Source organism: Chiloscyllium plagiosum, chromosome 26, assembly GCF_004010195.1.
Source record: "Chiloscyllium plagiosum isolate BGI_BamShark_2017 chromosome 26, ASM401019v2, whole genome shotgun sequence".
In the NCBI taxonomy this organism is placed as follows: Eukaryota; Metazoa; Chordata; class Chondrichthyes; order Orectolobiformes; family Hemiscylliidae; genus Chiloscyllium; species Chiloscyllium plagiosum.
In genome coordinates, this window is record NC_057735.1 from 26,991,350 (window position 1) to 27,003,910 (window position 12,561).

The 12,561-nt window shown below is 36.7% G+C and overlaps 1 protein-coding gene across 1 annotated transcript in view; it reads right to left on the minus strand.

The window, feature by feature from the left end:
• Positions 1-423: 423 nt before the first annotated feature.
• The window catches only part of LOC122563201 (mitogen-activated protein kinase 13-like), a 72,704-nt gene continuing 60,566 nt past the window's right edge, over positions 424-12,561 (minus strand). Inside the window, exons 10-12 of the mRNA XM_043716754.1 lie at positions 10,413-10,491; positions 1,478-1,651; positions 424-1,227 (exon numbers count right to left, since the gene is read on the minus strand). Of these exons, the coding sequence (XP_043572689.1) occupies positions 1,151-1,227; positions 1,478-1,651; positions 10,413-10,491 (330 nt within the window). The 3' untranslated portion in view covers positions 424-1,150. The remainder of the gene's footprint in view (positions 1,228-1,477; positions 1,652-10,412; positions 10,492-12,561) is intronic.

Here is a 12,561-nt window from a genome sequence, read left to right on the forward strand (position 1 = left end):
TCTTGGAGACTTTAGCTACTTCACAAAATACATTCAAAGTGAAAAGGTTTTAGACTTGGCAAATTTCACTGCTTTTCTACATGGACTGCAATGATTTACCAAAATGTTTGCTGCTATCACCGCCTCTCAAAGAATTGGAACGGGAAATGTTTGCTGGTCTTGCAAATGGCACTGGATATATTAAAAAGTCAAATAACTTTCCATTAACTTATAAAGAAACTATCACTTGACTGATGAGATTTATTTTAGTTGCTCAGCAGTAACTTCTAATTTAAATCTAAATCTGAATTTAAGGCAAATGCTTTTCCCATGTTATAGAAGATGAATTGACTATTTTGAAGAAGTGGATACATAGAGAGTGGTAATCCACTGAAATAAACATTTCAGAAACTTGACAATTAAAAAAAACACATTTACATATGACAAGTGTAATAAAATATTTATTGATTTCAAAGCTTTAAGTTAACATTATTTATGATTACAGTGGAGATTCAAAATGCACAATGAATATTACACTGGTACTAAATATTTGGATACACTTGCTCCTATATTTAATGGGTATGAAATGCCTACTGAAGATTTTATGATTGATTTTAAATTTCTGGAAAGTCAGTAATTGTTCAGTAGTGGATTGTTAATCTATTATATACACTTGCAGATTTTCCTTTTGATTGAAATAAATAGAATTTGAAATTCAGGGATAGGTATATAATGGGCTGCCAATTCTTGACCATTGCCCCATCACCAAAAATTGAAATGATAATGTCAGCCCTCAGCCCTTTTATTTTTACCAAAGAAAATAATATTCTTTTTTTTTCCATGTGCAATGAACATTTTGTTTATTATATGAAGTAGAGTTGTTACAGAGACACTAACATTTACATCCACTTTTTCTAACAATTACACTTAAGTCATCAATAATTTTATGGGAAGTTATTAATTGAATGCTAATCAGATACAGTTTGATTTAAGTGATTCAAGTTTAGAATTGATACAATTCTGTAACTTATAAACATGCATATATATTTGAGAGTTTTAAAGCTACAAAAATGGAATATTTTGAACATTTAACAAAGATGGTGGCATTTTCATGTGTTACTCCCTCACAAACTGTGGATCAGACTAAATTGGCAACAAGGTGGCCACAGATCTAAAATGCTGTTTCCATAGGTTTCTTCTTTAGACTTGAAAAGGGAACAAATTTCATCACCTCCTGAAATGCATGTCCTGGAAATAATAGTATTATATTAAAAGTCTTTCTAATGTACATCTTCAAGTTTAATTGATATATCTATATAATTTTGAACTGTTTGTACATGATCAGAGTCTTGATAGAGCAAATTGAATTTGAACATCTTTAAATGCGATCCATGTTGTCTTATAATAGCTTTTCCTCTTTTCAAACAATCCACGAACTGATCGGTATTAATGAGTACATCAAGAAATATTGATTATTTATCATTTAATAATTACTCACTCTTCCACAGATCAACTGACAACTTCAGCTGGTCCAAAGAATCATCAAAAGGCTCAGGTTTAGTCATGTCTTCTAGATCACGAAATGGTTCAAAGTAGGGGTGACTCAGAGCTTCAGCAGCTGAAACACGCTTGTCTGCATCCAACACTAACATTTTCTCCAGAAGGTCCACAGCTAAGATGTAAGTGAAATTTAAAAAGGAAGGAAAACTCGTCATGACCCAAAATTCACATTCATGCATTCACATCATTATTAAAATCTCAATTCATCTATATTCTTTTCTAGATGAAACCAATTTCTATGAAGTGCCTTGATGTTCCTAAATATTAGTTACACAAATGTCATTTCATGGATGACAATGGGTTTGATTCAGTTGAATAAAATGATAATTTATTTTTAAGGCCAAGAAAGAGTGGTTCTCATTCTTCATGAGATTTTCCATGTCTGGTAAATCGGCTAACACCGGAAATTGCATGACAAAAGTTTTAAAAAGCAATCATTCTGAAAGTCACCTGCTGAGAACACTAAATCCACATATAACTTAATAAATAAATATTAACAGATAAATCAGCACAAAAATTGGATTAGAAATTCAATTGAAACTAAAATTAGTTGGTGGGGTAGAGACAAAGCTTATTAGCCTGAAATGCCTAAGGCCTCACCCAATTGGAGAGTCAGTGCAACAGAGCAAAACCCCTGTTCATTCTCATCCAAGGTCAGATACTCTATCCTGAATTTTGGAGATGAAGTTACTTGTCTCATGAGGCATGCAGGTGGTGGCTATGATGATGCATCAGTTATAATGGCCCTGGACAAAGATGATTTGATCATCTAATGGAATGCATGGTCCTGAGGTGTGAAGGGCTAATATGAATATAGAAAATAAAATAATTTACATCATCATTTGAAAGTGATGTAAGAGCAACGTGCCTACAAAGAGATGGTTTCTCGCAGCCTCATGCGAGAAATAATGTCTGGCCTATATCTATTTAATGTTTAGTATGTTCGAATAAAAAGATAATATTTGATATGACATCAAAAGACCCTTGTAATATTTACCAACATCTTTCCTGGACCCAACCACAATATAATGCACAAAATAAATCTGTTTTTGAATCCAGTGGAGTCACTCAATGCTAGAGAAGGAACTGATCACTGCAGGAAAGTTAATCAAATAAAGGAATCATGCCTGGTCCAGACAGAACATGTCTTCTCTATAAAATTTGAAATCTTTGTTTAAATAAATTGTGGTTGAATTAAATAAGGCAAAAATATCTTTTTCACGAGGGTTGTCCTGTTCCATTGACACTTTTGTGGGTAAGAGGGAATGTATAATATCAAATACCCTGTTGACAAATACTATCCTATCCTAGGGAAATTTCAATATTAGACAAGGTCTGAATTACTATTTAATTCAGGATACTAGTAAATGATAGAAAGATGGATTTGTGGATCTGCTATTTATTTCTGGAAAGATTCCCATTTTATGTTGAACACAGTCCAAGACTTGTAAACAATTAATGGCGAGTATTGTTTGTTTGATGATTCTGTAGCTCAATGGGACAGTGAATGAATACATTTCTACTCAACTGGCATTCAACAACGGAAAGGATGCTGGGTTTTGAATTATGTTGACAATCTCGACAAAAGAAGATACCACAAATAGGAATGAATGGTCTCACTCAGAGCTTCTAAAACAATAATGTTGAACCCCAGTGCCAATGACGGGCAAGAAGGGTCACAAACTCTGAAGCAGCAATAGCAGCTATAGATTGATATCTAAATTTGAACTATCTGCATTTGGATAATTTGCATTTTTTTTTGCTGATGTGCATGGCCTAACAAAACAATTTGTGAAGCCCCAACTGCTAACAGCAACCAAGCCTGCAAAATATGAGGCGCTTTGGTTTCTTTTTGTATCTATACTCCTGAACACCACCCTTCCAATTTTCACTCTCCGACTATTCCTAATGTGAGACCAACAAAGTAAATAAGTAAATGGTAGTTTACGTGGCAATAGTTTGATTAACTTGAAGGAAATTGTCGATTAAACTCCACACTCATTGAATATTCCATCCAATGCCTCATTCCAGTATCCGTACAATGAGTAGTGTAGTTCAAAACATGGCCAATCAGTTAGGCACAGCATGACTAATGATTGCAAGCACCCTGCTCTCATGGACATTTTACTTTGTCATGTGCAGGAGCAGACTCATTAGCAAATATATGACTGAAGGTTAATAAGGAGAAACAAAACTAAAAGTTCTGACACAGCACTTTCAAATAGGGGCCACAAACTCTGGAATTGCACATACATGTCAAATATTTTTCTGGCCTTAAAGTGAAGGAGTGAGTACTTGAATTGGTATGTAATAAGTGAGTGTAATTCAAAGTTTCCATTTGAGCTGAAATTTAAGTCTTCATTCTAAATAAATAGTTTATTTTTCTCAAACTGAATGCAAAATATAAATAAATGTTCACCGGTTTAAAAAATACTTTGACATAAAAAGAGATAAATACAAGTAACAGACTAACTTAGTAAAGGTTGATAATTGTACAAAAACAATTCATCCACAGTGGTGGCAGCAGATTGTTTGGAATGTCAGGAATGTTCTGAAGAGCTGCCCAAGGTCATAGTAGTTACAAAGATAATGAAAATACACAGGTCTGAATTATATGAGGCAGATTGGTGCCAAAGATGAATAACCAGCAGATTAATGAAAATCTGTGTCTTTTTTGATCAAATGTCCTTTAAAACATCCTCAAACAAATTGTGTATTCTCAGAGTTTTCAATGTTCATAATAGGATATTCTTTGTGTAAATTGATGTGTCAGCTGTTGTTCCTGAATATCTTTTGTTTTGTAACATCCAGCAGTCAGCTATTTGAAAAATCATGTGGGTTAATATAGAAATATTAGGTTTGAAGTAGGAGTAAACTGCTTAGCCCTACGAGCATGCTCCAACATTCAGATCTAGTTATGGTCACAACTCCAACTTCCTGTCTGCACCCTGTAACTCTTGATTCCCTTGTCTACCAAAATCCTAACACAAAGTTAAAGAAAGTTAAAGACTCAGCTTGGCTTCTATGGAAGAGAATTATACACACTAACAACCCTTTGAGAGGGAAAAAAATGCCCCTCATCGCTGACTTCCCACAAAGGAGAAACATAAGACACATTGGGTGAAATCCATATAGAGATCTGAGTGATGTGGAGTATGGGAATAGTTGTTGCAGAATCACAGGGAAAGTATGGTGAGGCCTATCTTGATATAGGGAACAACTCACTGCATTTGTTATGCATTTGTTGTGTGGCATGGCAAATTTCTCATTGGGCATGGCGAGTTGCCAATTAAGACATATTAAGCTTATTAAACACCTCATTAATGGCACAACTCACCTCATTTACTTTCAGTTTTATCAAACATACTCTGATATAGAAATCAGAGTGGAGGAGGTACTTGACCTGAGCACACAGCTTGCTCCAAAGGATTTCCACATTGGACCTCAGGCTTCACATGGGCATTGGTCCCACACATCAGCATTCTAAATGTGCGAACCTCTAAGAACGGTCATGACATGTCCAAGTCTACTTACTTCAATGCTGCATCTCAGGATTTACTGAAATCCTACCATTGCAAAGGCTGCAAGGCCACTGTATGCCCAGAGACACATAATCAACTCATGGAGTAGACCTGGGTGCATCTCTGGCCTATTTGTTTGTTCTCTTAGAGCGCATTCACTTTGCGCCTACCTAGATGTTCACAGCAATTCTGCCTTGCCTATTTGTATTTTGAAGAAGATATAAGGATGTAATGCCAGTACATTTAACACTGAAATAAAGCCAGGAAATTTGTCATGGTTGGGAGCAGTCCTTAATCAAATCAAGGAAGATAGTTTTTGGTCCCAGTACATTAACTGAAGGTCACCCTCCAATACCAATTCTTGAACATGGGCAGTCAGCCACCCAGAGAGATCAGAATCAAGATTTTCTTCTCATAAGGGGTTAGGAGTTGTATATTGGCCAGCCCACCACCTGTTTGACTTTTTCCACCCCATCCCACTGAGTGTGTGTGTGTGTGTGGTTGGGGGGGGGGGGGGGGGGGGTTGTGTGAGAGAATGAGACAGAGAGAGAGGTATTAAGTGAGATGAAAGTGGATGGCACAGCTATTATTTTTTGTACAAATGGGAAAGTGTCCCAAACAACTGAGTAGACAGCACAGAGGCCATGCAGGGTTACTGGTATCAGGATTGGGATAAATGTGGGAAAATGTTGCAGTCAATAATGAGAAAGGTAGAGCATGGTCCCTGGTAAGAAGTGGGATCACTAGCAAAGATAAGAGTGAGTGTGATGTATTGGTGAGAAGATGGTGGCACTTCTGGTAGCCTAGAGAAGGCCATTGACCTTCTTCCTACAGTGTATCGCCTGACAGCCAAGCTCCCAGCGTTGTGGCCATTATTTATTGTTCAATCAATAACAATAGATGATCAGGTCATTTATTTAATGGAACCTTGTTCTGTGTGAATTGACTTGCTGTACTTCTCATACTACAATAGTGATTATATCTCAAAAGTAATTAACTGGTTGGAAAGCACTTTGGTCACAAAAGGTGCTCTGAAGCTGGTCAGGGGGAGAAATCATAGGGCGCGGTACTACTTCTGTTCCTGTGGGAGCCATACCACACACCCTTGCACACCCCTCCTCCCACTTTAAACCCTCAACAGCTTCTGTCAAGTGTTTTGCAATGCACTTTAAGTCATATAGAATAAAGTAGTGTGGGAGTGAAGGATGCTAGTTTGGTCATTGATTCTTCCTCAGTTCTTTTAAAGAAAAGTCTAGTCAGACCTTACCACCACCCATTCTTATCTTTTTTTTCCCTTCAAGTATTACCAATTTCCTTTTGAACACTAATTTTTAACCTTTGTTATTATCAGGGAGGGAGTACATTCCAAATCCTCACAGCTTTTTGTGTAAATTTGTTTTGTTATATTTCTTCTGGTTCATTTGCCACTGAATTTAAATTTAGTTAAATTGGGCCTTTGATTACTCAGTCATTGGAAATGGTTTCTATTTATTCTTTCAAAACCTTTATTATTTTATACACCTCAATCAGATCTCTTCACGCTTCAAGACCAGCTTTTCTGTCATCCCTCATCATCTTTTCTAACCCTCTGCAAAATTATCTTTCCTGCACCCAGAATTGGAAAACATGGTCCTAATAAAATTGAATTATTTTAGATATGTTCAGATAAACGTTTTCACTTTTGTACTCCACGTATCTCTTTAAAATGACCTTCAAGAGTACAAATTTCAGGAGAATATATTTCACTATCCCAATATTGTCAGACAATTGCACACAACTTGATCATTCATACCAAATTCCACTTCTTAGAATCTGGCACAATGTCAAGGATCAAACTGTTTCTCATGGGCTCTACCTGAGATTTTCTCGAGGGTTAATACTTGATTTTTGAGGGTTAGATATTGGTTTCCATTGCCTATGCCAACCGTTCCACAAAGGCCCAGACTGGCCGACAGCAATCCTAGTGACTTGCTCACCACAGCACTAAACTTCCCAGCTGTTCCTCTAATCTGCTTCTTGGAGAAAATATGAGGTAAAATAGCCTGTGTATGGAGGACTACTAGAAAGATAGAATATCTGATTGGAAGAGGAGCTTCTCACAGATTGTCTCTTTGTCATGCATGGGAACATTCTTGCTATGATGGTAGCTGCTTGAGAAAGAAACAGCGCTGCTGAAGCCTAGACATCTCTAAAGATAAGGGCCCAGTGACTAGCAGTGTCTGCAATATGAGGTTTCAAGTTGAGGTGATTGACAATTGTACAATTGCTGCGACCATCAACAACCTACGATGTCTAGTTTACAATCGCCAAAACTGTTCTGAATATATACCAGTTAGTACAGTGATAATTCTATACAACACAATAGAAGATGTTCTCAGTATGAAGCTCTTTGATAATAGATACAACTGTCTCTGTGATGCACACAGTTTTCTTTTCATTCCTAAGTCCCTAAATTCTGTATCTCTGTCCTCAGCAGATCTACAAGATTACACTGTGCTCTAATGAGGTCAGTCCTAAGCTTTCCTTGGCACAAGGACCTACTCCTGAGCATAACTGCTGGACAAATCACCAACAGAAGCTTTATTTTCTAATCCACTTGCTGTGCCAATGTTTAGGCTGGTTCTTGAGCAGTCACCACCATATCTCCCATCAAAGATTTTCTTCCTTTGAGGCATCTCCTTTAGAGAGCTTTGCCTGTTGAGGAGGAGCTAGAGAAAAGAGCTAGAAAGGCATTTGATTTATTCATTGATATGAATAATAGAAATCATTATAATTTAAACCTAAGCTAGTTGAATATGCATAATAAAGAAGTACAGATAGTTCAGTGAAATTCTCAGCCTTGAAATGACTGATGCATACATTTCCACAAGGTTCATATATTTCAATAGCCTGCTGCTCAAGTTCATTGATGGTTATTAGATTAATTGGTATTCTCATGGATGTGCACTGTTTGGTCCCATGGAAAATGACATTGTGCTAGTGAGTTGCTTCTGAAATAGTCATTACAGATTTGCAGGGCTCATGCTTCATTCCACTCTCAGCATATGAGAGGTTCAAGCAGGGTGAGGAAGTGAGGAATGAGATGGCTGTATGAAGTGAAGAAGAAATGCAGAGAAAAGTTAGCAGTTGTACAAAGGCTGTGTCTCTCAATGCTGTGACAGAAGGTGAGAGGCAAATGAAGAAGCAAAAAAGAGCTAAGTGTGTTTAGAATGATTGCTTGTGTATTATGGTTTTACATAATAGTCTTTTGGCTGGTCCAGCTGAAATTACATCTGAAGTGGACAGGTTTCAGATTGAGTCAGGCATTTCAATGGGAAAGCTGTTAATGAGATAACAATGAGGTCTGGCAGTTAAAATAATCTGGGTTTGATTTTGGCTGAGAGGATGAGTTTTAAACTGAAACCAAAACTTCCCCACTAAAATGTTGTCCAGAGGTAAAATCTCAGCCTCTATCATGCCAACTCCGAGACTTTCAATTTTTCCTGTTTTTGTCTAAACTCCTCGCACTGGTCTGTCTGAACTTTATTTCTTTACTTGAACACTTCTTTCTCATTCTGCCTGAACCGTTCATCCTTGCTCTTCATCTCCCCATATCTTTTACTCACCTGGGGTTCACTTTACTGTTCTTTTTTCACTTCTGTCAGAAGGCTGTGAGATTAACCCACACTCCAAAGATTTGAACACAATCTACTACTTTAGCTTTTTTTCACAGAAGGAACACTTAAATTTTAAGGTACTATCTTTCAGATAAACGAAGGTCCCATCTGTGTTTTGGGATATATGTAACTGGTCTCATGACAATATTTGAAGACTACCAAAGGAATTATTCTGTGTCCTAATAATATTTATTCAAATCCACCACCAACAAAACAGGCTAGTTTAATAATTTATTTTATCACTATTCAAGGGACTTTACACATTTTGTCCGTTGTTTTTCCCTGTATTATAACAATAACTACAGTTCATAATCTACTTAATGAGTTGTGCTTGGGGCATCCTGTGAAAAATAGATAATGCAACTTCTATCTTGTTATTTTAAAATTTTATATTTCCTTCCGATTACCACACTTCAAGATCTCCATCTCAGCCATCGAGAGGTGAGATACAAAAGTAGGCAATATTGGTGTAATTAACATTTTAAGATCAGAAATCAGCTGGTTAAAAAATACCTAAACCCAAAAGCATTACAACATCTGGGTGAGGCAAAGTGGTGGTTATGTGGCCTTCTATTATCTTACTTCATTACACTCAGTGGCTGATCAATAGATGCTATCCTCTGTCAAACTGTTCGTCACCTAGCTTTGCCTTACTTCTTTTTAACTGTTTGAATTTCCAGACTTTTTGCGGGGGTGGGGGGGGCATTGGGTTTGGTTTTGGAGCTGTTAGTCATGTAACCCTTGGTGGATTGAAATAAAACCAATTTCACTAAAAATAAGAACCAGTCAGCCTCAAAATTCAAACAGGTAAAACCAGTTCATTACAACTGGACAAACTGTGTGGGACGGAGTGCTTATTTTCAAAAATAAGTATCCATTTACAACTGGACTTAAAAAAGGCTATTGCAACAGTGAAGTATGGACATAAATGTGTTGTTTTATTTCTCTGCATCATTACACGCCCACAGCCCAATCCTGTCTGAATGCGCATATGCACATGTACATGTCGCAGTCCACAATATAACTGATCTTACCGGTTGAGCATCACACACCAAAAGTACTGCTCTCAAATTGCTGGTATAGAATATCTATAGCCTTATGTATAACATGAGAAGGACTGTTGTAGTGTTATGGAAAATACTGAAAGAAAACGTCTTTCCAAAACATTTCGATATTCAAAATTTAAACAGAAGCATCTTAAATATTTTAAATATCCAAATATTCATTTTAATGTGACAGTGAACAAACATTTCTCAATATATTAACAGGTCTTTGCAGCTTTGGATAAGCCTCTATATATCAAAACTTTAAGAAAAATGAAAATTCACCTTAACACCTCAGTGCTTTCCATAGAAAAATATCCTGGGATCACAAGGATTGGATTATTTTACAAGTAATCATCACCTCAACAATTTACATGACATGATTGCAATTGGGCTGAGCCACATATAAAAAATCTAGTTTTCTAATTTGATGTTTGAAAGTAAAAGAAATTCTGACTGCTAATGTGTCATACAAATCAGTATTTGTAAAAGTTTTCAAGTTTTGACCATGCAAACCCCACCATATTGCAAAGGCTTAAAATTGGAAATGAGTTCAATTAGTTATTCACAATGGGGGGAAAACAGGTTTTTAAGTGCTTTAGTCAATGTCAAGAATTAAATTTACTTTGTTTAGATGTGAACAAGTAACTTACCTAAAGGACTGACATTTGGAAATAGGGAAGTAAAATCTTTTTTCTTAATGTAGGGTAGAGATCTGATATAATGTCGAGCCTAAAAATGAAAAGTAAATATGTTAAGAAATCATAGGAAAGACGAGCAATAAATAATCTAATTTTACATTACTGAAGCAAACTTGAAACCTATGAATGTGAGAATATTGAATGTATGGTAAAAATGTAGCTATAAATTGGCAAAAGACAGGGAGAAGACAACTGAGAAAAATAGTTACGAAGGGAGAAATCAGCTTTAGGGAGCAGGTATATAGAGAAATATTGAAAATTAATTGAGCAAAGTTAATTACAAAATTATTCAAACATTTAAACCAGAAAGAAATGCAAGAACAGTGTCACCATGAAGAAATGGTACATTAGAGATTAGTAGAGCACTGAAGAAGAATGACTTAAGAACAAATGGAAATCCATGCATTAAGTACAAATTAAATTGACTCAATTAATTTGAAAATAATGGGCAGGAATTTCCAATATGCCACCATGTTGTTGGCTTTTGCCTTCAGCAAGTTTCAATGGATGTTTATTGCAGCTCATGGTATTACAGTATCATGAATTGTTCATGAACTAATGTAACTGCGCTGCACTTTTTTTAAGAATTGCATTGAAAGTACTTCCTTAATATTTTTAGAAATGGTAACCAGGTGTTGCTTTAATAATACAGTTGAAAATGAGTTCATCACTTAAAACAAAAGTATTTAGACTACCAGTTTTGAATTTCACAATTTTAAGTAATTGAAAAAGACTTTTTAAAAAACATACAGAAGCATTTGCTAGTTTTGAGAGCTTTCATTAGCGCTCTTTTGCACAAAATGGCTTCATTTCAGATGTCTCACACAGGAAGCTCACACCTTCAATATATTATCTGGGCCAACATGACACCAATTGTTAAAGTTCACTTGAGAATGTAACTTTTAAAAAAAGTTTTGCAATTTACATATGAAAGAACTGAAACCAGCATGGTCATTCTAACAGATGAGAGACTGAACAAACAATCCAGGTCTTTTTCAATACATAATTTCAGTTACATTATACTGTAAACTTTTGCTATAAATTCTGTGTCTTACAATCTTATACTCCACAACCACTTGATGAAGGAGCAGCGCTCCGAAAGCTAGTGCTTCCAATTAAACCTGTTGGACTATAACCAGGTGTTGCGTGATTTTTGACTTTGTACACCCCAGTCCAACACCGGCATCTCCAAATCATAATTTCAGATGCTTCTTCTAAGTCTCACACTCAGGCGCAATAGCAGAAACTTACCATGGGCTGAAATTTTCCTTTTTTTCTGCCTAACTGTAAAGGTGTTAATGTTGAGTTGTTGACAAATATGCTGGGGCCACCTGAAAACGGATAGGCAACAAAGGCAAGTATATGATATGATCAGGCACCCTGATACAGGTCCTCAGGCTTGTCAGTCAAAGTCTGCTTTAGATGGGATCCAACAGTGAGAAGCTAAGTGACTTTTATCTTCTTACAGTCATAAAGTCAGAGACGTACAGCACAGAAACAGACACTTCAGTCCAAATCATCCATGCCAGCCAGATATCCTAACCCTATCTAGTCCCATTTGCCAACACTTGGCCCGTATCTCTCTAAACCCTTCCTATTCATAGACCTATCCAGATGCCCTTTAAATGTTGTAATTGTACCAACCTCCACCACTTCTTCTGGCAGCTCATTCCATATGCACAACACCCTTTGTATGAAAACATTGCCCCCTTAGGTCCCTTTTAAATCTTTCCTCTCACACCCTAAACCTATGCCCTCTAGTTCTGGACTCCCACACCCCAGGGCAAAGACCTTGTCTATTTACCCTATCCATGCCCCTCATCATTTTATAAACCTCTATAAGGTCACTCCTCAGCCTCCGACACTCAAGGGAAAATAGTTCGAGGGAGAAGGTGATCAGAAGATGTCTTTCAGGGGCCAGCCCCCATCCAGCACCCACACATACACAAACGTAGCTAGTAGGTTGCTAAACCGGTAAGTTCCTCTTGCTTTCTACTCTAGCCACTTTCCTTGCCCTGTAGGAAGTTAGGTGATCAGAGATGTGGCAGGTTGAGGGCCTTAATTACTTAACCAATAACTGCTGGTAAGTTGAGAAAGTCAC